At 41.3% G+C, this 25588-nt stretch overlaps 2 protein-coding genes across 2 annotated transcripts; one reads left to right on the top strand and one right to left on the bottom strand.

The window, feature by feature from the left end:
- Positions 1–666: 666 nt before the first annotated feature.
- UTP15 (UTP15 small subunit processome component) lies at positions 667–15494 on the bottom strand. Its single transcript, XM_081929409.1, has 14 exons — positions 15446–15494; positions 15058–15221; positions 13050–13228; positions 12469–12561; positions 11309–11493; positions 10451–10629; positions 9184–9309; positions 8303–8438; positions 7610–7694; positions 6457–6606; positions 5779–5880; positions 4250–4383; positions 3005–3063; positions 667–1510 (listed from the first exon to the last, which is right to left on the bottom strand). The coding sequence occupies exons 3-14, from the start codon at positions 13137–13139 to the stop codon at positions 1317–1319; spliced, it is 1533 nt and encodes a 510-aa protein (XP_081785535.1). The 5' UTR covers positions 13140–13228; positions 15058–15221; positions 15446–15494; the 3' UTR covers positions 667–1316.
- Positions 15495–15541: 47 nt separating this feature from the next.
- ANKRA2 (ankyrin repeat family A member 2) lies at positions 15542–24278 on the top strand. Its single transcript, XM_081929448.1, has 9 exons — positions 15542–15654; positions 16796–17184; positions 17572–17730; positions 18521–18586; positions 19477–19574; positions 20434–20559; positions 20718–20784; positions 20879–20959; positions 21914–24278. Exons 2-9 carry the CDS (start codon positions 16893–16895, stop codon positions 21967–21969), a joined length of 945 nt encoding a protein of 314 aa, XP_081785574.1. The 5' UTR covers positions 15542–15654; positions 16796–16892; the 3' UTR covers positions 21970–24278.
- The last annotated feature ends 1310 nt before the right edge of the window (positions 24279–25588 follow it).

The following is a 25588-nucleotide window of genomic DNA, read 5'->3' as shown; positions in this document are numbered from 1 at the left end:
AACTGGACTTAACTGTCTAGGGGTCCTTTACAATTACCTTTTTAACATAAATATACTAGACTAAAACCAGAACCCTGGCTAAAAGAGATGAGGATCCAGCCGGTACTAACTTGCTAGGTAGTAACTGCTTCTTATTCAGAGATCATGTGCCTCCACCAGCGTAGAACAGAAGCAGAAATAGCCTCTTCAGTTTACTAAGCTTCCAGCATCTGGATTCTTTGCACTGAAAGATGTTAAAAGTGAAGAGGCTGCTTGTTGGTGTGAAAGTTACAAGATGTGGTCCCATTTCTGAGCCTTTTCACCTTTAAAAAGGCACACATTTTTTTCCTGATAACGATGATATTCCTATTTTGGTAAAACGAGTATATTCAGACCTTAACTTATAACCTGCTGATTTGAAGCACAATATCATGGTACAGATCAAATGTAAACTTCTTACATATTTGGCAATTATCAACATACATAGCCACCATTGGGCAATCCTGGCATCACTGTACAAAACAGACTTGTCATTTGGATTAGAAAGAGTTATGAATAATCAGAGCCCTTCGTCGACACACTGCTCCTATTCCTATGATATGATACGGGGGAGAAATCAACCATGTATTTAGCAAATACTCAACATGTTTTAATCAGTTGGAATAAATAATGTAGCCAAAGTCAGTGTTGATGTTAAAAATTTTATCCTTAGGATTTAAAGTTTTTTTAAAAAAGGGAAATATATTCATCATAAGCAGCATCAGATGCTATTTAAACATGATGTCATTTTCATATTTAACACACATAGCACGAATTCTGTTGAAAAGCTGAGAACACGCATATAGTTTTCCAACGTGAAATCAGGCCTTACTGACCACCAATGGTTCCATGTGATAAATTTAAAATCGACGCCATCTAATTTCACTGAAACTGCCATATTTCTTTCTATTTGAATAGCTGAGTATTCCATAAATGTCTCTTCAAGAAAGCAAGGAGAAAAAGCTGAAGATACCTGAATTATCTGTCTGTGACCATATAATTGAGGGCCCAATGGGTTTGTATAAATAAAGTCCAACTTTACACAATATAGGCAGAAATATTTTAACAGTTAAATTGCTTTAAAAAAACAAAAAACCTTGTGGCAAAAAAAGATAAATCCCAAAGGGTCTTTGTTCTTCAATCACCAGTAATTTGTACCCTTCAAAAAGATACCCTGCCATTTTTCTCCTGCTTCAAAGCAATACTTTTTTGGGAGGAAAGGTATAGTGAAAATAAGAATCAAATGCAATGAACTCTCAGGTGAAGTTGTCCAGCAATGGACATTGTTCCAGTGCCCTCTATAAGCCATCAGTACTGTCCTTGTCCAGTCCCATGGGCTTTTTTCTTGCCATGGTAGCGAACAGTGCATCCATCATCCCCAAGACTTCTAGTAATTCTTCTTGGAGATCAATCTCTTTTTCAATGAGATTTTGAAGTTTTAGAAATTGCCTGTCAATAACCGAGGACTGTCCAACCACAGGCATGTAGATTTCTGCGAAGGAAGAGATACAAGTTAAAATGGAACTTCCCTGCTTAATGGGGTTTATCACATATTATAAGCCTAAAACGAGTTTCCAGCTGCACCTTTAAAAAGTCTAAAATCGTTTTATTGAAGACAGCAAGGTTTTGCAGGCTGGCATCAAATGAAAGAGGCAGTGAGAAGTTTAATAAATGCAATACAAATGCTATGATCATCCTGACGGTCATTGTTTTTAAAAAAAGGCAATACTTTTTCAATAAAATAAAATGAGGTCTAAAAGTGCTTTCAAAATTGTTCAATTAACAGTTACCCTTATAACTGTTATAAGCAGATATTTTATTAATTTTGCTTTTTAGAAGGAAACCTTTTATTATTATCAACACATTTATAAAAGTGCTTTGCTCAAGCTTCCAAAGCAGCTGGCAACGTAAGTCACAACCAGCTTTCAATTAGTCTCAGAGTCATTTTTTTTTATGGTAGCCCAAATCTCAGTTGTACGGGTGTATGTATATATCTCAATTTTAACTCATGAGCTATTGCTGCAATCTGTTCCAATTGTATTTTTTATCTTTATGAATGCTGTTTTTATTGTTATGTTACGTGAGCTGGTCTTTGACCGTAATAAATTATCTAGTCTCTGTGGAAAGCAAAAAAAGGACAGGACTGGCATGGAAGGCTTTCTATGAAAGAGCTTAAATCCAGCCACAAGCAAAACTGTGTGTGTCGACTTTAAAAGGGTCAGCTTCTCACACAGCAAACTGCCCAGTAACTATGATCTCCATCAGACCATCAAGGTGCCTCAGCCACCCAGAGATCGGGCGGGTGGCAAGTGAACTCAGCATCTTTTCAATTGAAGCACCCTGTCCTTGGTCTTCTGCTCAAAGAAGACCCCAGAGCCAACCACTTTTTACATACCAGGTGAATATCTTTTAATATACATAGGCCTTTAAGAAAAAGTAAAGTTTAATTATTGGTTTGCATCCAGAGGCACAACAGCATAAGGACATTCATGCAAGGGGATTTCGCCATCCCCTCCTCTCCACTGCGGCCCTCTGAAGATGCACAAACTATGGATTCAGGGCCCCCTGTGAAATGCCATGGGATGAAAAGTGGTGCTGCAGTGGGAGCAAGGAAATAAAAATCAGGCCCCTTGCACAAGGTGTCTCCGCTCAGTTTCAGCCAATTTCCTCTTTCCTACTGCAGTGCCCCTTGCCTGACCCCATGCCTTTTCCATCTTTCTTCCATAGTAGAATTCAGGATGGCACATGCAGTGATCAGACGACCTCTCATCCAGTCACTAACCAGATCCCGACCCACATCGTGCGCCTTCAGACCACAAACTTCTATTAAATTGGTTATCATGGTAGTGTAAGAAAGCCTTGTACACAAAGCAAAGGCCATACCAATACATAGCATGGGCATCCTTCTTTGTGAACAGAAAAAGGGTGTCTTGAGTTACCTGGGTATGAATCAATTCTATTAGTATTGTCAGATATTAGTACTTACCTATAATCATTTCTGCAATGTTTATCAGCACAGGAGCAAATCTTGCATCAGTCACATGTCTGCAAGTTAATAGCCAGATGTTAGCAATTTTCACTATTGTAGAAGAAACACACTGAAGGCTATGTTCTCTGTCATAGGGAGAAGGTGCTGTACGGAGATGGTGAGATGCAAGTGAGAAATAGAAGACAACTGCTGGCTACCAAAGTTCCTTCCCTTCCATCCTATTTCTGTTAACAAGAGAGGAAGTGAGGGTACTTCTACCAATCATATTTACCTCTCTTCTATGAGCTAGGTATTCAGAATAAGTAAGAATTAAGGATTATACCATTCCAACATCCATATTAAAGAATCACATACAGTGGTACCTTGGGTTACAGGCGCTTCAAGTTACAGACTCCGCTAACCCAGAAATAGTACCTCGGGTTAAGAACTTTGCTTCAGGATGAAAACAGAAATCACACAGCGGTGGCGCGGGAGGTCCCATTAGCTAAAGTGGTGCTTCAGGTTAAGAACAGTTTCAGGTTAAGAACGGACCTCCAGAACGAATTAAGTTCTTAACCCAAGGTACTAATGTACATGGAGGACTTGCACCTCTAAACAGCTAGATAGTTGGGCTTCATGAAACCAGAGGTGATGCATGAAAAGGAGAAGAGAGCCACAACTTTCAGGCAAAGGATTTCTTTTTAAGAAGCTTGCAAACGCAATGACTTTTGAAAAGAAGGAACAGATGCCATGTGCCAGGCAGGGAAAGGAAGTTATGGGGCTATAAAGTTGCTAAAAAGCAGGGGTAGCCAACACTATGAACTGCAGATGCTGCAGAGACTCAAACTTCCATCAGCCCTGGCTAAGATGGCCAACGACCAAGGATAAGGGGAGTTGTTGCCCAGTAACGTCTCAATAGCTCCTTCTGCTCCTCCAGTTATTCTGCCAGCTGCAGCAATCCGAAGAGGAGAGGTGAGAGCTAAAAGCGGGGGGGGGGGGGCTGAATTGCATGTGCCGATCTGACCTAACTTGCTGGCTCTCTGGCCGTAGGCATCTAGTTCAGATGTGTACATAGAAGCTAAGCAGTGCTTTGCCAGGACTGGGTTCCTGTGATCATCCCACCCAAACCTTCAGAAGCTGTCCTTTCTTTGCTCCACTTTGACATGAAAGCCTTGCTTTAGAAAGCAGAATGCCCAGTGCCATTTCTCCCAATCTGTAGCACAATTTTTTTGGCCCAGAAAACACAATTACGAAAGCAATTACCTTATCAAGAAAGAAAGGAGGACACTGAGCTGTTTTTCATCTCTCCCTGCGAGTGCGTTTTTCAAGGTTCCTCTGCGGTTTAATTCCTGAAAGACCGTGACTATAACTTCAGGTGGCTTTTTCCTCGCGGAATCCTAGAAGCACAAAGCAAGGGGATTGCATGAACTTAAGCAATTTGAATCATGCCTTGTCCATAAAGAAAAAGGAATGCATTCAGAATGTATCTAAAATTCATTAACGGGACAGCTCATTGGGCTTCTAAGCCTCCAGTTCCTGTCAGTCCTTTAATAGCAAGGAGCTACTCAAGGACCATCAAGTGAAACATCTACAACTCTGGCTTTTATTCCCAACCAAAATAAGATGTTATTTCTACAAATAGAGCCCATGCCCAGCAGTGGTGATAAGAGTCTGTAGATTTTGGCTGGACTAGAGCTGGGGAATGTTTTTCAGCAAGAAGGCTGCATTTCTTTCTGGGCAACTTTCTGAGGGCCACATATGAGCACTAGGTGAGGCCAGAGAGAAAAGTAGGGAGAGCAATGAAAAGTTTGACATGTATAGATTAGTTTTACACATACTCTCATTCTTCTCTCTCTGTCCAGGCATGTGTGGCATAATCAGGGTTCCAGGACACATTCTAGCAGGCAAATACACTCAAGGACACAGGAAAGCAGACCCAGTGAAGGATGTGGCCTGGGAAGAGTCCCAGGGACAGATGGAGAGGTCTAGAGGGCCATAATCGGCCAGACAGAAAGTTCTACTCTACAGTTACTCCAGGACTAGCGCTTGTGAGTTTTGCTTTCTGGTTTAAGTAGGTATATAAAACAGAAGAAAGCATGGCTCATCAAATATAAAAAGGCACCTGAGTCTTTTTTTAGTTCATTAATGCTCAGGAGTAAACCCTACACAAATGGAGTGGAGTCCCTAAGACAGTTGGGTGCCACCTTGTGTGCCTCCTTCCGACAACTCCTGCGGGTGCCAAATGTATTGCTTCGCTGTGCTTTAGACCACACCAGCAAGACTGAGAGGGTGGTCTTTTTGCCTGAGCAGTCCAGGACCTCCATACAGGCTTACACCCCGGGGAGGTCACTTTGGTGCCTCTGACACAAGAGTTTGACTTCACCCCCGAAGGCACACTTCACTGTCTCTCGAGACAGACGGGTGCCAACAACCACAAAAATACACAACAACCTTTTCATGAGATTTCCCACTGTTGGCAGTAACATCCATGCTGTAACTATGGGCTATATCTCACAGGATGACTACTGCAAACACAATGGAACAGCCTCTCCCTCTCCTCTCTCCACGTAGCCCCAAATCTGATCCAGAGCTGGAGGGACCCCAGAGCAGAGGAAGGGCAAGTTCTGTTGTACTTGTGGGAGTCATTCTGCACAATTATTTAGTTGTACACAGCCTTATGAACAATAGAAGGCCTTTGTTTATGGATCATTTTATGGCAGATTTACGGTACAATAGTGTAACTGAAACAGAATCATCCAATCTAAAAGGTGACTCAAGTCCTACTAGCTTACCTCAAGGACAGCATCAAGAGCCTTAGAAACCTGGAAGCTTCTCAGGAGCTTATCATATTTCTTCAAATAGGTTTTGACAGGCCTACTGACAATGAAATCCTCCTAAAAACCGAAGGGAGAGACAATCCATGATAAAACCCACAAACCACCATCCCACCTACTTCAATATCACCTTTGTATTGTTTGCATAGTTTATCCTGCCATAGAAATGCAAAACCAGATACATTTTGTTCTTGTCAAGTTTATTTTCCCCTACACCCAGTACAGTGTTACCTCGGGTTAAGTACTTAATTTGTTCCGGAGATCCGTTCTTAACCTGAAACTGTTCTTAACCTGAAGCACCACTTTAACTAATGGGGCCTCCCGCTGCCACTGCACGATTTCTGTTCTCATCCTGAAGCAAAGATCTTAACCTGAAGCACTATTTCTGGGTTAGCAGAGTCTGTAACCTGAAGCATATGTAAGTCGAGGTACCACTGTACACTAAAAGTAGGGAACGGTCTGATTCAATATACGGCAGCTTCCTAAGTTCCTCCAACTGATCAGTCAATGAAATGTTGCAGCCTAACTAACTTCCCCTTAAGTCTTTGTTACTCAGTTTCAAAAACATGATCTGTTAATGCTCCTCTTTTGCTAGTAGAAAACAGGACTTGCTCTGTGCATCCTTTCGTTCCATACCTGCTTCGGCATGTAGTTCTTTCCTTTCACAAAGGTCCTATACGCGGGCCTTCTCCTCTGCTGAAGAAGCTCTCTTGCACCTTCATGCTTCCGGTGTTTAACATTCAGTATTCCATTTGTCATGCCTACAACTAGAGATTCATCCTCAGGCTAAAAGGGAAGAGAAACAGGCTTGCTTACCCAGAAACTGTAACCCAGACACACATTTTTAGTTCTCTGTCTTTAGTTTAAAGCTTCCCATTTACAGCAAAGAAGAATTGCCTCGGGTAATATTTATTTTATTAAGAGATTATTATTTTTAGCTGCCCTTCAGCAGTTAGGTATCAGGGCAGTATATAAAATAAGGAAACAATGGCTTCTAATATTCCATTCTGAGCAGAGGGCAATTGTGAAAAGACATCCTTGGAAGAATGGAATCAAGTTAAAGCCTGTCCCTAATTACCTGGCCTAGGCTACATCCACAGCACATATTTAAGGCGCTCTCATTCCATTTTAAAAGTCATAGCTTCCCTCCTGCAAAAAACCTGGGGTACTGTACTCTGTTTAAGGGCCTCCTAACATCTCTCAGCTCCCTTAACAACAACTATAGCTCCAAGCATTCTTGGGGGTGGGGACGACTTTAAGAGGAGCAAGAGAGCTTTAAATGTATATGATGGAGCTGTGACCCAGGTGAGGTTAAGCCCCAGCTACGTCTTCTAGTCTAATAATGCAATCTTATGCATGTTTATTTGAAAGCAAGTTCCACAGGGTTTATTTAAAGATAAGCATGCATAGGATTGAGATGTCCACTGATTAAGGGATTGAAGTGATCGGCATTGGTGCCAACAACCTTTAACTTGCCAAATTTGATGGTTCATGTACCTATTTACAATTAAGGCGATCTAAGATGGCTTTGGGCAGTACTGTCACCTCACCTATTTGAAAGAAAGAAAACCTGGTGTAATACATTCCAGACAGACCCCTTTCGGGGGGGGGGTGTCCCACATTGCTTCCATACCATTATCGCAAGGACAACTGAAAGAAACCTCTTGGGGTACCTTACCAATTCTACAATTCTATGAAGAAGCCAGTGTGTGACTTAGTGTGTGTCTAGGCTCAATTTTCAAACTGTCAGGTAATCATTGCTTGCCAGAAGGTTTATTTTAGTACTTACTGCCAAGGCAAGACTGAGAATGGATGCTGCATAGTTAAAGCTGTGGACGACCTTGTAGGAAGTTGTACTGTAAACCTTCACATGCCTACGAAGAGAGAAAAAAAATACAGATTTCAGAGTACTCAACAGGTTAAATGTTTCATGAAAATGTGACTTGCATCCAGTTGCTGCAAAAAAAACCCCCATATTTAAAAAATATGTGGCTAAACCCATATTTTCAAGTCGTATCTTTTAGTGAAGGGGGGGAAACCAGAAGTAGAGTAAGAATGCATGCAAGTCAATATTCTTGGAACGCTGCTAAATTGTATATCCAGCTCTACATTCTGCAGTCTGCTTGTTTATTGAATTTATAACCCACCATTCCTCCCGAGGGAGCCCAGGACAGCAAACAGATCCACAATTTAAAGATAAAAACAAAGCACAAACTTTCTGAAAACAATTACATGTAAAAAAAAAAAAAAAAAAAAATTTATTCCATCCAGTGATTTTCGGGTTGCCAGGAGTAGAATTCCACCAAATTCCTGGGTAAAAAGGATTTTTTCTGAAATTCCCTCTGAAAGCTAATGGTGATAAAGGAATCTTTAACAAGTCACAAGACAAAACAGAAAACACACAGCTCTGTGTATGGAATTACACCTCTACACAGAAAGCTCTCTAGAAAAGCCAGTAAGAGAAACTGTGAAAAATACAAACCTGTCTAGTGAGCCGGAAAGCAGCCTCTGACCAGAGCTACTCAGACACAAACAGGTTACAGTCTTATGGTGATTTCTCAAGGACACTAGTAACTGTCCTCCTCTAAGGAAGTCCCAGACTTTAACATAACGACCACCTTTTTTGAAGAAGAAAGGATTATTTGTACACAAATAATAAACAAGGCATTTCATAGGCATGCATGAGTACTGCCACAATTTTCCCTCTAGGCCAGGGTTTCCCAAACCTGGCTCTCCAGCTGTTTTGGGGACTACAATCCCCATCATCCCTGACCAATGGTCCTGGTAGCTGGGGATGATGGGTGGGGGAACTTGTGGCCCTCTAGATGATACTTAACTGCAACTGCCATCAGCCCTAGCTAGCATGGCCACTGATCAGGGATGGTGGGAGCTGTAGCACAGCAATCTCTAGAGGACCACATATTGCCCACCCAGAACATATAATCTGATAGAAGATACAACATCCCCTTACAGTAGGAAGCAATTGTCTCCCATACAGACTGCATTACACAGAGACCTACATGAACAGCAGCAAAAGGAAAGACACACATCTCTCCCTATGACAATCAAGTCAACCTTGCATGTTTTTTTCTTAAAAAGATGATGGGAAACCAAGACTGAAAACAGCATTTCAATCTACCCAAGAAAAAAGAAAAAAGACTTAGAAGCTACTATCTAGCAAGCACAGGGCTTCAGCCACAAATGGTACAGAACCTTGCAGCAGCACACTCTTGTCACTCGGGTCTGCCCTCTCTATCAGTTACAAAGAGGGAAATAAATAAGAGAATAATTGCAGATAGAACTATAAACAAGCTGTATGGTTGGAAGGAGGGAGGGAGGGAAACTGCCCGTTTGATAAAATACCTGCAGTCACAAGAAGACCTCCGGAAGGAAAGAGATTAACACTCTCAACAGGCTGCCCATGTTCTATCGTCATGACGCTTTTTTCTGCCCGTGTATCAAACACTTTCACAGTATGATCATATGAACCTAGAAGGCATCCCAGAAATAAGGAAAAAGAAGAGTTTGAGGGCTGTAACAGTTGACATCATGACTACAAGCCTACTATTTCAATGAGTCTGTACTGCATATGACTTAGCTGGATGCAACCCCGAGATTTTAACATACACAGAATATTGGAATGTTGTTCTAGGTGTAACTTCCACCCTGCCCAGACCCAAAGCACAGTGTATTATTGAAAGAGCCACTGGCGTAATATAAAACATCAATGATCAACTCACATCTCGCCCCTCCACACCAAATCACACTGAAAGCTGTTCTGAAGGGACACACCACTTTACCCAAGCATGATTCCGGAAATTACTGTTAGAGTCTAAAATAAATCGCTCACTAAAAAGAGTGCAGCAAACACCTGTGGGTTGTTTTTATTTGATTTGTGATTTTAATCCAGAGAAAACATCTAGTGACTCCTCTCTCATCACCCATGTCTGGGCTGCAATATTTTTAAATGAGCCAACTACAATTATGTCTTCTTATGCAATGACTTCTACTTAGATCAAGCATGAAGAAAAGGAAGCGCAAATGCAAAAAAAATAAAAAATCATCTTAATCAGAAAATCATTCTGCCTGAACAGAGCCACAAAAATTTACAAGCAAAACAATATTAAGAAGGCATTAAATTAGAGAAGCAAATGGCGGTTACAGAGCAATAGGGAAAGCAAGCCTTCTATAGCAGGAATGGGGAAACTCTTTCAGCCTGAAGGTCACATTCTTTTCTGGGCAACCTCCCAAGAGCCAAGTGCCAGTGGGGCCAGGGGCAAAAGTGGGCAGAGCAATAAATGTACCTTTGTGCAGAGCAGGCTAGTTGTCTCACATATACACCTCTCTGTCCTCCCAAGTGGCCATTATCAGAGTTCAAGGACATATTCCAGCCAGGCAAAAGCACTCAAGGAGGGCATGAAATGGGGCTGGTGAGGGGTGTGGCCTGACCAGATCATGTCTGGAGGGGGGGGCATAGGGAAAGAGAACCAAGGGCCAAATAGAACAACATGAAGGGTTGCATTTGGCCTCCAGCCCTGATTCTCCAGCTCTCTTTTATGGTAAACCTGCAATATCTGCAAAGAAAGTGTGCCCAGCAGTGATACAGAGAAGTAGAAAGTGAACCACTAACCTGTTACAAAAAGATCAGCATTCAGTTTACTAGTACAGCCACATCTCACATAGTCTGTGTGCTCGTTGTAGGATACGATTTCTGATGCGGATGAAATGTCCCACACCTTTGATGTGTAATCATCTGCTCCAGATACTATTCGGAATTTATCGGATAGAAAGTCCACAACATGTACTGCTCTAAAAAGAAAGATTCAAAGTTCCCCAAATTAGTCCTTTGCAAATGTTTGGTCACATACGTGAATTTTCCATTAATCTCCAGTATTATTTATGGTGACGACGGCTACATTTATATCCCACTTTTCCTCCAAGTTCAAGGAGGCATACATGGGTCTCTGCTCCCCATTTTACCCTCACAACAAGCCTGTGAGGTAGTTTACTACTGACAAATCTCTAGAAGACCTAGACACAAAAGCTTTCAAGGCAAATCCAGGAATTGGGAATCCTGAGAATATTCTGCTGAGATGACCTTGGGTGTATGATTTGATGTGACGAATTCACCAGAAAGCTAAATGAAATTTCCTGCTTTTGTACATCATGAAAAAGAAAAGTAGACATGTTAAAGTGAGCCACCTGGAATAGACTGAGGTGTGAGCCAGTTTCCTTAGGTGACTAGTATTCCAGAACAGCAGGACCATAACTGACAAAGCCTTGCTCTCAAGACAAAGGCACACAAAGCTCAAGTTGGCAGGAAGGTCATCAAAGAAAAATTCAGTGCAAAATACAGGCTACAAGCTTGATGCATCGTGATTACACAAAAAGCACTCATTAAATGCATTTTCAATACCCAGTGATCTTACAGAGTGTAAAACAAATCTTTGCAGAATGGACCTGTTTTAAGTAAAATATGCTCTCTTACTTAGTATGGCCATCAAACTGTCGCAACGCTGCTCTCCCACTGGTATCAAAGAGTCGAATGATGCCCTCTTCACTGCCAGCAACCAGCAACTTCCCATCATCTCGATACGTAGCACAGTATGCTACATCTTTGAAGCGAGAGAATGTTTTGATTGGTTCTTGAGAATATCGACCGTAAATGTGGATCTAGAACAAAATGCAATGTGTACATGGAGAGCATGACATACAGATGCAACTGAAATACCAAGCTATCTCTTTTGCCCAATAGCAGTATTGTCGCTGGACTTCAGCCATTCCTTCCATCTATTGTTAGCACAAGGCCCTTCATGGATGGAGAGGGGGAGATTTGGCACCTCTAGGCTCTGTGCACAGAGGCTCTATGGAAGTTAAGCATGAAGTGTCAAAAAGGGATGGTGATAAGGGGCAGGCTTTTCCATTAATGCAATGACAGCCCTGAAAAATTCATTCCCCACCCCCACCCCACTGGTCTGAATGGCAACCAGTTACTTACATGGGAGAAAGTAAAAGTGCAACACTCAGGGGACTATTGGATCTTGTGAACCACTTCCAGGCTATACATTTGATTTGATTTCAAATCATGCAATCATCATTGTGATGTCAGGTGATTGACAAACATGTGGTCCCACCTACCTGTCAAATTTGGCTTGCAAGGGATGTGGGAGAGATAACAAGCTGGTCTACCAGTCAAATCCAGTCCCCCACCCCTGCTCTAAGCCACAATTTACCATTATATCCAAACCAGGTCAGACAGAGATGATATTATCATCAAGAATTACAATCTATAAATAAACTTTTGCAGCTTAAGTAGTAAGTTTCCCCCCATTCTTCCATTGCCAGACATGCTTTTTTCCTTCCAGCATACATTCCATCCATTTTCAGTTTATTTTCTAAATACCGCACATATCCCGATGCCCCAAACAATCAGGTGATCATTATCTGTATACAACAAAAATTTCAACAGGGCTTTATGAAGGCAAACAGGATACTAAAGGCCCTTTGCAGATAAAGGCAGCACAGTCCTATGGTGTTACTTTCGCAGCTGTAACACAAGCAGACAAAATGCAAGCAAACTTAGTAGAGCCCTATATAATACAAGTACAAGAGGCGGCTGTGAAAACTGGACTATATTTTAAACCTTACCCTTGATGAAGCTGTGACAGCATAGTTATATGGAGGAACTGGAGAAAAGTCTATTTTGTTCACTGCACCAAACTCCTTTATCTGAATAGGAGCCTAAAAAAAAGTTAGCATAATTAACATTGTGTTCTTAAGACAGTTCCTTTAACAGAATATTTACAAAAGTGAGAGAGAAGAACATCAAAATGTTAAAACATTTATTAGATTACAAACTTTTAAAAACCATACAAAAATGTACTAGGTTTTATTTCTTTTAGTGCTATAACTCCCATATGGAATTGCATGTACAGGATTTCATCTGATTATTTAATTCATGTACTCTTGATTCTTGCCTAGTTGTTTCTCTGTTTCATTATAGCTGTTTTATAAAGGTTTTAATTTTTTCTTTGCACTCTAGTGTCATAACAAAGCAGTATAATTGCGGCAGAGGTACATCTATTAAAAAAAACCACACACATATATATATATATATATATCACATATTATTTTAATATAAGGAAGTACAGAACTCAAATGCAAAGTTTCCATGCATTCTCTTTCAATCTCCAAGTCAAATTAGTGAGATTGAAACAATGTATTATTACCTTGAAATTCTTCCAGTACGAAGTATCCTTTGTTACTTTCTCACCAAGCTTTGGAAAAGACTGAACTTTAACAGGTTTGTACTCAGCCATTCTATCTTAAGTACAGTAAAAGTTCTTCAAGTAGCAAAATATAATCTTCCAGCGTTGCAAATTTCATATGGCAAAAGTAGACCAGGCTTCTGAGGAGGGGAGAACAAGAGTACACAAAACACTGAAATCTATCTATAATACTAAGCAAACATGTACTGCAAATTTTAAAGCAACTCACATACTATTTGTTACCCTATTTTAATCCTCATCTAAAACAAGTATTTTGTTCCTCATTATACAGCTTCAATATTTGGCAGTTTTCTGTATCTAAAGCAGACTAGAATAGCTGTCTAAACCCTTCTAACGGAACTCAGTACATATCAGTATTTTGCCTCAAAAACAAAACTTATATATCCTGAACGTGTAAAGCAACAAGTGGTTTCAAAATAACTCTGAACTGTCTTAAGTTTCTCCAGGATGACAGGATCTTGTGCAAAGCAATCACAAACTGAACTGACATGAAGTCTAGGGAGTAAATGATCATAGGAGTATAGAAAGCTGCCCTATACTTAGTCAGACCACTGACATATCTAGTCAAGTACTGTCCACAGTAACTGACATCAGCTCTTCAGAATTTCAGACCCTACCTGAAGATGCAAGAGGTTGAATCAATAACCTTAGGTTTCCATGCTCTACCACTGAGCTACAGCCCTTTGATAAAACTACAAAAAAGCAAAAACTCAGAGCACTGCCATTTGAGTTTCTTAAGGGTGCAAGCAAAGTCAATATTAGCTCAATCCAAACAAAACTCTCAGTCAATGTCAGCTATTAACACCATAGTTAATAAGCATGTTTAGGACTGCAGCTTACAAAGAACTTGATGTACAAGACAGAACAACATTCCTGACTTCACAAACCAGGAATAGTCAATGTGTTGGGATACTCCAGGTATTGCTGGACTTCAGCTTTAATAATTACAATTCAGCATAGCCAAAAGAGAAGCTTTGGGAGTTATTTCTCCTCCCCCCCCCAAAAAAAAAGGTAAGTGAGGTGGAGCAGAGAGAGAGAGAGAGAAAGAAAGAAACACATGGCACAAGTTATGTATAGCCCGGAGAAAGTAAATAGAACATTTTCTGCCTCTTTCATAACATTAGGGTCTTAGGATCACTAGATGAAGCTTATCACATGATGAAATTGGATTGGAGGTTCAGAATAGACCAAATAAAAGTACAGTGGTACCTCTGGATGCAAACGGGATCCGTTCCGGAGCCCTGGTCGCATCCTGAAGTGAACATAACACACGACTGCAGGTCGAGTTTCGCTGCTTCCACGCATGTCATTTTCAGCGTCTGTGCATGCGCAAGCAGTGAAACCCGGAAGTAATGCATTCCGTTACTTCCGGGTCGCCGCAGAGCGCAACCCGAACATGCTTAACCTGAAGCGTATTCGCTCCGAGGTATGACTGTACTTCTTTACGTGCTGGAGATGGTTACTAGTTCAGAAAGCTATCAATAGCAATGAGCCAGAATAGCTCAACAGAATGTCCACATTCAAAGGCAGTATTCACTTAAATATCAGGATACAGTGGTACCTCGGGTTACATACGCTTTAGGTTACAGACTCTGCTAACCCAGAAATATTACCTCGGGTTAAGAACTTTGCTTCAGGATGAGAACAGAAATTGTGCTCCAGCGGCGCAGCCGCAGGAGGAGGCCCTATTAGCTAAGGTGGTGCTTCAGGTTAAGAACAGTTTCAGGTTAAGTACGGACCTCCGGACCTGAAACTGAGGGGCAGCTTCGCCAGCCGATTTCCTGCCTCTCCTACATGTGAGAGAGACGTAAGAGGCGAGTGGGGGGGTCTGATGAATGCGATCGCTCTGCAGCGATGGCACAGAGGCTTTCCTCTGAGAGGAAAGTCACACGCGCGTGTTCCCTCCGGGACAAGACCTCCAGCCTTTCAACCAAGGGACTAATCTTACCTCAGAATTTGAAGATTTCTTCCTCAGCGCTTTAGAGTCACGTTGCCGCCTATGGAGGCCGCCATCACCGCGCTCAAGCTTCCGGATCGGATGCTTACGTCATGAGCAGCGCGCCGCCCCTGCCGCCAACAACGGCGCGTTGTGTGCTACTCACGATCCCCGTCCTAGAGATAGGAAGAAAATAACACCAACTAAACTTCGGGTTCCTATCGGAAAGAGGAGAGCCGCCTGACGGTGCCCGCATTTCTGTCCTATTCAGCTCATATCATCTCGCCATCGTTATAATTCATCCTGAAACCGGACTTTTATTAGGCCTTCCTTTTCCCGCCCTTAGGGACGCGAGAGGCGCTGCAGTCTAAACCACAGAGCCTAGGGCTTGCCACCTTACCTTATCTCTATGTCGGGAAAGCGGAGGGAGGAGCTTTTGTGGTGACGTAATCACCAGTCTCCTCCCCCTGAACTTAAAGCGTACTCCTCGAGACTGCTTGACTTTTTTCTTCCGGGTCTAAGCGGAAGTGACGCCATGGGCCGCACCAACACAACAATAACAGCGCCGCGGTGGAAGATGTCAGTGAGGAACGGCGCGAGACTAGGAAGGTAAAAGGGCGGAGAAGAGGAGCGGGTAGACTGGGGGTTGTGCAGACTGGAGCGCCAGTCTTGGGCTAGAGGGACCTGGGTTCAAATCCCCGCTTAGCCGCAAAGCCCTTCCCCTCTGCACCAGCATCCCGTCTCCCACCCTGGCCAGTGGCAGCATCCGAGCGAGACTGAAGCGCCCTCGCCCGCACTGACCCCCAGCAGCTGCTCTGCACGAGCAAAAGCGCCTCTCTCATACTGCCCCTGCATAGTAGTAACTGTAGCCATGGATTTATTCAATCCCTCTTTCGAAAGCAGTTGAAACTGATGGCCCCGCCTTGAAGCAGCAAATTCTATAAGTAAGCTCTGTGCCGTCTGAGGAAGCACGAATATAAAAAGCTGCCTTTTGCCGTGTCCGATTCCATTCGTGCTTGCAGCCTCTTTCCGCAGTCCCGTGCAGGGATCTTCTTCAGCACCTGCTACTAGATCTTTTTTAACTGGAGTTGCCAGGGATTGGATACAAAGCGTGCGCTCTGCCAAACTCAATCACGCATTTGTTTCGGTTTTCTGTCCCAAGGCTAGGAGCATCCATAATCATTCCATTAAAATCACTGAATTATGCACAATAATGTTGATGAAGCTTTAACAGTGGTTGGTGGTGAACTCCCAGTTTGGGGATCCAATCAAGCCCTCCCCGTCCCCACACAGCAAATTTTCTCTGGCCCTGCACGACCCCAACAGTTTGGTAGCAATGGTAAAACGAAATAAAGTATGCATAGCACTGGGGGTGCAAATTGCCCCCTAATCAAAAATTGAAGGCAATGTGATTTAAAGTTTTATATGCAATACAAAAAAATGTTTATATCAACATTTGTGTGGCTGTTTGGGGATTTTCTTATGCACAGAAGGTAGTTCTATGATAGAGGTAAGTAGATCTGCATCTGCTGCTAGATCTGTAGGTGATTTGCAATAGATCAGCATGGATCTCTGATTCATAGTTGTTTAACAGTAGCAGCAACAAGATGACTCACCACCACTTAAATATATATTACTAAAATTAAGAGCACTTTTGTGCTGAAGGGTTGTAAACTCATTATATGCATTTTCATTATATGTTTGTGGCATTATAGTCAATAGCATATTACTGTTTTATGTTCAATTGCAGGTGGTTGTAACCCTTGGCTGTTGAGATTTTATTTTAATATTCTCAAGAAAACTGAAGTAAAAGCCATAAGAAAACACATCATATAACTGAGATTTGAATGATGGAATCATCTACAAATCTAGATGTTGGAGCCCAGTTAATTGTGGAAGACTGTTCTGGCAGCTATAGCCTGTCTCACATGCCAGATATTAAAGTGGAGCCTCACCTCGATTCCAGTGTTGAAGAAGGACCAGCTCAGAGTGTCGCCATGGGAATGAAATTCATTTTGCCCAATAGGTTTGATATGAATGTGTGTTCTCGGTTTGTCAAATCATTGAATGAAGAAGACAGCAAAAACATTCAGGATCAAGTGAACTCTGACCTTGAAGTGGCATCTGTATTATTTAAAGGTTGTGATTTAAAACTTATCTTTAGCTTTAACTGTTACTGTTGGATAGATGGATAAACAGGAAAATGCTATATTGGCAAAAGAATGCATATGCACATATGAATATCTAACATTTTTCTTGTTCAGCAAGCATCTTCTGTATCAGCCTTTAACTGACTGCTGAGAACTTTTCTATGCCACCAGGCTTATGACAGCAATTAATAAGAATACATTTTCCCATAATGATTAGTTGATGACCTCTGATTTTATGTTGATATTATTATATATAAATATTATTGTACACCACTTTGATTTTCTATGATATAGTGATATATAAATCCTTTTATAAATAAAGTAAATTTGAAGAAGCTATTCTGAACACTACTTTTTTCTTGCTTTCCTCATGTAGCTGAGTGCAATATCCATACTTCTCCTTCTCCTGGAATTCAAGTAAGACATGTCTACACCCCATCAACTACGAAGCACTTTTCTCCCATAAAGCAGTCAACCACATTAACTAACAAGCACAGGGGAAATGAAGTTTCTACAACTCCTTTGCTTGTAAACTGTAAGTGATTCTTCGTGGAATGGTAAATTTAAGTTTTCATTTTGGGATCCTCCATTGGGATTACAGTACTACAAGAAACTGGTATTTGCATTCACTTAGCCAGTCACCCAGTCATTTATTTATCTCTAAATTGATTAGGGGTAAGATCTCTTTAACTGAAAACAGTGACTTTGTCATTCTGGGATGCCAAGCTTTCTTTCAAAATAGAAAAGGGCTAGGCATGTTAGTATGCTGGAATAGATAGGCAAAAGGCACCACACATAATGTCTTTGATATTCTGTTGCCTAATGAACGTCAAGAAATTGTAAACCAGTTCATCATTTGTACATTGAGCAAACCTGCATTATTTTTCATGCTAATCATGTTGGGGGAAAAGACATGTAAGCCTTATCCTCACCCAATGAAAATTTTATTCATGTACACTTCTGAAATTCCAAGTAAGGCATTGCTCATATACTTTCAAGACTTCTCATTGTAGCCATAGGGGCTGTGTCTATCTCATTGAAAGCTGAAATTTTCAGCAAGCTGCTTTTTCTAACCCCGGTCCCACATTCTTGCCTCTTTTGGTATCAGGGTCTACACACAATCCTCCTTATTGGATGACTGTGAAGGTAAATTAATTGTAAAGTAACTTTCTGTGCCAGAAATAGTAGCAGGCTGCTTGGTTGGGTCAGCTATGTGATCATCCTCTCTGTGGTACTTTTCTCTAACAACATGCAGTCAGTATTGTAGTCCTAAATCATGGCAGTATTGCACCACAGAAGTTGATATATTTCTGCTGTTTTTGCAGCTCTTTCCGTTCACCAGCTGGCAGCTCAAGGGGAAATGCTGTATTTAGCTACACGCATAGAGCAAGGTGAGAATTTATTTTGGTCTTTTTTTCTGCCAAAAAATGATCAGCTGCTAGGTTGGGATGGGTCCTGCAACTGGCCCTATTCACATTTGTGCTTTATTTCATACATTTCTGTTCTGAATTTACTGTGGAAATGGTTCTGAAATGTTTTTTGCCTCATAGATCATGAGGTCAAAACTTATATATCAGCACCAGAATATCTCTCTCTATATATATGTGTGTGTGTGTGTGTGTTTTATGTTTTCTAGTCACTCTTCTTTAAGAAAAGAATCATAGTGCAAACCTGGTTTTTTTAGTGCTGTGATGCTCTGGTTATAACTCTTATCCAAGCTATCCTGTGAGATTTGTTCTTTGAATTATGCAACGTTTATTGCTCATTGGCCAAACAGGCTAACGTTGAATTACGTAACAAGGCAAAGTGCATATTTCAGATAGTAGGAGGTGTTTACCCTGGCCCCTTATAGTAGCAAGCCTTGTCTTCATTTTTAGGGTCTATGGCATCCAGAATTTGCTTCCAAAAGTGAGTGAAGCTGACTCATTTCTTCCTTCTCACCCACTTCTGACAGTATTCACTCCATGGCATTGCCTACTTTGCATTTCCACCATAGCAGGGATCCACAAATTGTGTCTTGGCTTAGTAGTCAGCTGTTATTTTTGTTTGCAACCAATTCCACTCCCCTGCAAGACTCAAAAGATTGGGAAAGGGTGTCTCTCACTTGAAAATGACCTTTGAAAAGGATCAGAGGGCAGTATTCACTGCTTTTCTGCATCCCTCTTAATCCCAGCATAGTGAGTTGAGACCCAATCCCCCCCAATATTCATAATAACTTTATTCCAGCATCGCATGGAGACAACAGGAGTGAGATGGTTGATCTGTATGTTTTGTTAAATAGAAAATGTAATCAACCATACGGACGAAGAAGGCTTTACCCCTCTGATGTGGGCTGCAGCTCATGGGCAGATAGCAGTGGTAGAATTTCTGCTTCAAAATGTGAGTGAAAATATGTTCCCCCTCCCCCCCATGCATTTGTAGTGATAGTCAACAATTGTGGTGCTCTAAATCCATCAAGAACAACGCTTGTAGCCTCTGAAGGTTGTCTGAAGTCCTCTTGTGAAGCCTTACATAGATGGTAACAATGCTACACTATCCTTTAAATCCCAGGTTGTAATTTTCTGTCTAGACCTGGTCAACACCATGTTTTAGCCATGTTACAAAAGATTCAGAGGAGAAACACCAATGCATGATTTATGCACGAAGTCTGAAGAAAAATCAATCTGAGGGCTAATTTTTTATTCTTATCTAGCCACTGAGGATGATACCCATTTCTTCCACTTACAATTCCTGGCTGAACATATGTTGCTAACTGTTCTACCTCTACAAATCCTAGGTTCTGATACCCCATGAGCAGGGGCGTGGGAAGGGGGTGCATACCGCGCCGTGCCGACCCCCTGCGCCCCTGCCACTCCGGGTGCCAGAGCAGCGAGCTACGCCCCTGCCCATGGGCACTGTAACAGTCTTTCCAAAGGGCGTGAATGAACAAGTCCATAAGCAATGGAACTGTTTACCAGGTACAGAGAAAATAAGCAGTAGTTTGAGCCGCAACAAATCATGCTTAGGCTGTACATAAGGAAAAAAGAAGTGTAGGCAGTTGGTCATTTGAACAAATTGTCCATGGAACTTTTGGAATCTCCTCTTCTCCATGTAAAGAAGTAAATGGCTGAGCTGAGTCCAGGGTGATTTCAGTACCTAGAATCTGGACAGTATATAATTGGACACATGGGGTTCTACTCATCAGGGTTTTTGTTAATCTAACCCATAACACATTTTAAACCACTGCTTTTTATGTCAGGGTGCAGACCCACAGATCCTCGGAAAAGGACGAGAGAGTGCACTATCACTGGCCTGCAGTAAAGGATACACAGACATTGTCAAGATGTTGCTCGACTGTGGAGTTGATGTAAATGAGTATGACTGGGTAAGCCCTTTACGGGAGCTACTATTCACATTACTAACTTTTGGGTATTAAAAGAAGCCAGAATATATGGACCCCTGTTCATATACAGCTTGTTTGGGTCACTGAACTGTGCAAATGAATTCTGATATTATTATTGTTTCTTTTCATTTATTTTTCAGAATGGAGGCACACCTTTGCTCTATGCTGTGCATGGGAACCATGTAAAATGTGTCAAAATACTCTTAGGTAAGTATTATGAAGGCAGTAATTAGCCAGTAAGGGCTGTAAGAACTGCAGGATGTTAGCAAAGCAATGATTTGTTTCCTGTTGTTTAAACTAGAGCACGGTGCTGATCCTACTATAGAGACAGACTCCGGATATAATTCCATGGATCTGGCTGTAGCCCTGGGCCATCGTAGTGGTGAGTATTCAAGCACTTTAGGATTTACTTTAAGGGCTGGTGCTTTTTTTTGTATCAGCCGCTTTACCTGTTGGTGGTTCATAAAATGCACAGGCTTTTACCGTTGCTTCTGGAGAGGCCTTCTTTATCACCATTTACAGCAGTGGTGGTTTATGCAGATATGGGGAAAGACAGCCTAGTGCTGTGCATGCATTGCATTCCCTTCCCCCACCCCTTGATCATCTCACTGTTGTCCTTTATGCTGTAGATTGATAGCTGCTTCTTTTGTTACCTAGAACTTGGTGGGGGCAGGATAGGACTAACAAATGAGCTTGCCCCTATTTATGTATGAAGGGGCCAAGTTCCACTTCTTGGTCATGCCAGAACAGCAACAAGAACCAGAGGGGCCAGACTGAAATGTGGTCAACGTTCTGCAGGCCACATTCCAATGGAAGTTTTTGCCTTTCCTTAATCTGCTGCTTTTGGCAGTGATCAGATATACCAAAAGTGAATGGGGCCAAAAGCATTTTATAATAATAATAATAATAATAATAATAATAATAATAATAATAATAATAATTAATAATTTATTATTTATACCCCGCCCATCTGGCTGGGCTTCCCCAGCCACTCTGGGCGGCTTCCAAAAAAAATTAAAATACTGTAATACATCAAACATTAAAAGCTTCCCTAAACAGGGCTGCCTTCAGAGGTCTTCTAAAAGTCTGGTAGTTCTCTTTGACACCTGGTGGGAGGGCGCCACTACCGAGAAGGCCCTCTGCCTGGTTCCCTGTAACGTGGCCTGTAACTTGAATTTTACATATTCATACATACACACACACACACGGATTACTATTCTGGATTACTACAAACTCTATGCAATTTCCACTTTTTCAGCTCTCCTATTTACAGCTCCAAAATAGATCACCACTTAAGAGCTGAACACTAATCATGTTTTTTTTTCCCCTGATTCAGTTCAACAGGTTATTGAGTCACACTTATTAACACTCCTTCAAAACATCAAAGAATAATGACATTTTCGTCATGAGACAAGACTTTGTATGTGAAGAAAAACTGGGTTTTAGGACTGATCAACATGAAAAAGACTTGATTTTTTAAAAAATCAGCACCGTGATCCCACCATTGTTGGAGGACAGCAGGTGGGGGAGACTCTCATTACTTTAGGCAGTCCTAGTTTGCCACCCAAACCAGGGATTTTGGCAGTGTCTGTTGGCCTGCAAGTTTTAAGCAGTTATTGGTTGTGCAGATGGAAAAGTTAGCAGCACCAGAGCTGCAGTGTTGAGCATGGCCTGCCACCAGCAAGCCTTTCCCTTGCAGCAGTGCTGCATTATCATACCAGAAGACGACAGTGTACAAAATCACATGATGGGGACTGTTGTGTAAGAAACTTCCTCAGCCACATTTTTGGGCAAGAGTGCTTGACATTTGGATTCAGGAAAACTTTCTGAGGCTTTGCTCAGGCAACACTTCTCTCATTGGTAAGATTTTAACATGATTCAGTTTCATGTATTTGGCTGACGTTTGTCAAACACCATCTACCCTACTTGCAAATATTTCATGCAATATTGAATATTCTGTTTGACAAAGGAATTGGAGAGAATTTAACATCGTATAAAATAACATACCTCCTTATTCCTCATAAAAGCCTACTTGGAGCACATTAGTGCATATGCTACTGAAATGAGTCAAGCTGGTGCAGGGAATACAGCATATGTATTAAAATTTGCAGTTGAGAACTGGCTAGGTACTCTTAGGTGAGGGTAGAAAGGCTTTCTCCCTGATTGTACTCTACAGTCAGCTTGTATATCAACCCACAGATGTAACTGGACTTCAATATACGTTACTTGTTTGCTGGTGAATGGCAGAGGGGGGTCGAGAGTTTCATCCCATTTGTATCCTGCTTCTTTTCTGTGCTGGCTCATGCTTAAAATACAAGGCTGCTCTACCTCTGTATTTCTGACTTTGCCACCCAAGTCATCTGAAAATAAATCCCCCAATTAGCTAGTTTACTTGGAGCCGAAAGTTGTTCTGTAAGTAGTGAAGTTCTTTCGGGGTTATACTTCAGAATATAAGTGAGTAAATTTCCTGTTTGGATGTTTTGTTTTTTTATTTTATTTTAAAAATAAATATCAGCCAATAGCGAGAAATGTGTTTCAGTACTTTTCTCCAATATGCTGTGTTTCTATGAACCAATATTTTTTTGACATGAGAGAGGTTTGAATCATGTCCCTTTAATTCTGAAATGGTTAGATTCCATGAAACACCTGTGTTTTCTGAGCATATAGGGCAGATCTTAAAACTATGAGTGGAGAATGTAGTCTGGTACCTTCACACAAACAAGATAAACCTTTTAACAGCCTTTCTGAAAGGCTGAGAACCACAAACTTTGACATGATCCTCTGCTACAGGTCAAGGCTTATACTCAAAATGTAGACAAGTAAATAGTACTTGTCTTGCATTAGGACTTTGTCATACCCAAAGAGCCAAGACGTTCAAATGGTCAATACTGTGAACTTGTGATTACTGAGAATTTTGCACAGATTACCATGACATGCTGTATAAATGTAAATAAACCCTTCCCATTTCACCCAGTGTACCTAAAAGCTGTCTGAAACAGCAATGGGACTATTTTCCACTCCTACGCTTGCCTAAATAAGGTTGAAATGTGTAAGAGTGAACTGTAAATGTATTTAAACGAAAGTTAGGTAGCGCAATGTGCTCAAAGCCTAAGAGCTAGCATAATAATTAAAACAAATATTTATTTCCAAGTAAAAGTGTTTCAGACTTAGTATAAGGCAGATTGTGAACAGGGCATCCTTTTGTGGTTACAACTGATGAAAACGAGCCTGCTACCATGTTTGCCGTATCTCTATCGCATATTACACGGAACCATTATTTTTCAGTTAAAGAACAAAAACAAAAAAAACCTGTAGAAGTAACAATGTTTTATTATAAAGTTAAAAGCATTTAGCATCTGTTTAAAATGCATGTTTCCAGTAATGAAAATAAACATTTTTCTCTGAGGGGTAATTTTGCAATACTGAACATGCAATAGGTTCCCTGTTCTCAAAAATCTGATTAGCCAAAGCAGACTATTTAAATTCCTCCATCCCCCCCCCCCATGGACCTATGCAAGTGTACCCCTCTATAAATGATGTCTTAGATGCACTATGTATTAGGATGTGTCTGCCAAGTTTTTGCTCAAGCTGCTCAGCTAAACTATTGTTTTGTTCTTGTAAAGTTGTGTCTTAGGTGTTATTACCTATTTTGAGAGTTGCAAGTTCTTCATACAGTGCAAATAAACTGTTTTCAAATGAAATTGTTTACCTTGATTTCTTCTTGAGCATGCTAAATGAAAAACACACACGGTTTTTCCTCTGTAACTGTCAATGGTTGCATTTTATGCAACATTAGGCTGGGGGTGTCCCATGCATGTTTTATATAGCTTAAAGTTCAGATGAGACCACCCCTAGGGTCATAATTTGGCCTATATGGCCATTCTTCCCCCCACATCATATCCTCCTGCCTCTACATCTGACTTAAACTGTGAGGCAGGTAAAGCTGCAACTGCAAAGGATCCCCTTAAGAGTTTACTCTGAATTGTTCCTTTGCAAGCAGGGCTTGCATTCAGTGCATTTGGTGGCAAATGCAAGCCCTGCCGTAACTGGCTGTTCTTGGGAGCTCTCAGTCAGTACTGAATTTATTTTTAAGGAAGAAATATGAGTGCACTTAAACATGCACATCTAATTCCTTTGAAACTGAACCACCCACTGGGTTCTTTGTTTATTCCAGTAGGAAACAAATCCTGGGGCAGTTTAGGCTTATGTCTGAATAATCTGTGCTCATGCTGGTTTTCCCCAACCAGCCATGATGCAGAGGTCAGAATAAACCATAGCTTCAACTCATGGCTTGTTTGGAGGAAAATAAAACTACTGCTTTGGCTGCAACAGCTTGTTTCTCTCCTTGAGCAAGGAGTATGGGTTTGAGAAGAACTAGACAGCAAACAGCTCAGGCAGACTAATCACTTAATACTGGGCATAACCATGGCCAATATCAGCAGGGTGGGTTTTGTAGAATATTACTTAACTGGCAGTTATATCATTTTCACCTTTTCATTTACATTTTAATGTGCTCTTGCTTGTTGAAGATAATTGACATGTACTGCTTTTCCATGGGATATTCTTCATGTGTTCATGCTTTTGGTGTATGCAAGTCATTCAATTTATCCCTGCATGACTGTTATTTAAGACAATATACAGATAGGATCATAGGCTGGTATCTAATGGTGCAAGTCCATCAGAACAGAGTTGAGATGCAATTTTGATATATCACTACCTATTATTATGATTATTAATTGAATTTATATACCGCCCTATACCCAGAGCTCTCAGGGCCTAGATCTGGGCCTAGATCTGTTGCCAAAGTTAGGAGATCCACTGAGGCAGATTTAGGGATCTGGAGAAAATTGACACCCCCCCCCCCCAAAAAAAGCTCCCTTACCTATTATACACAACTGGATACCAACTTTTGTGTAAATTGCTTTCAAATGAAGGGAGCTGAATAAACAACAAAATGTCCGTACTCCATCTGATAAAGGGGTTTTAGCATCAGGGTGCCACAGCCTGGCTA

Source organism: Podarcis melisellensis, assembly GCF_964234715.1.
Source record: "Podarcis melisellensis genome assembly, chromosome: 11".
Taxonomy (NCBI): domain Eukaryota; kingdom Metazoa; phylum Chordata; class Lepidosauria; order Squamata; family Lacertidae; genus Podarcis; species Podarcis melisellensis.
The sequence above is the reverse complement of the archived record's forward strand: the minus strand, read 5'-3'. Positions and strand labels throughout refer to the sequence as shown.

Excerpts from the sequence above, each read along its gene's own strand:
- ANKRA2 (XM_081929448.1), top strand. The coding sequence starts at position 16,893 with ATGATGGAATCATCTACAAATCTAGATGTTGGAGCCCAGTTAATTGTG. Across the intron at positions 19,575-20,433 it reads TAGAATTTCTGCTTCAAAAT|GGTGCAGACCCACAGATCCT; the intron begins GTGAGTGAAAAT and ends TTTTTATGTCAG. Across the intron at positions 20,560-20,717 it reads ATGTAAATGAGTATGACTGG|AATGGAGGCACACCTTTGCT; the intron begins GTAAGCCCTTTA and ends TTTATTTTTCAG.
- UTP15 (XM_081929409.1), bottom strand. The coding sequence starts at position 13,139 with ATGGCTGAGTACAAACCTGTTAAAGTTCAGTCTTTTCCAAAGCTTGGT. Across the intron at positions 11,494-12,468 it reads CTGTCACAGCTTCATCAAGG|ATCCACATTTACGGTCGATA; the intron begins GTAAGGTTTAAA and ends ATTTTGTTCTAG. Across the intron at positions 3,064-4,249 it reads CTCCTTTCTTTCTTGATAAG|ACATGTGACTGATGCAAGAT; the intron begins GTAATTGCTTTC and ends ATTAACTTGCAG.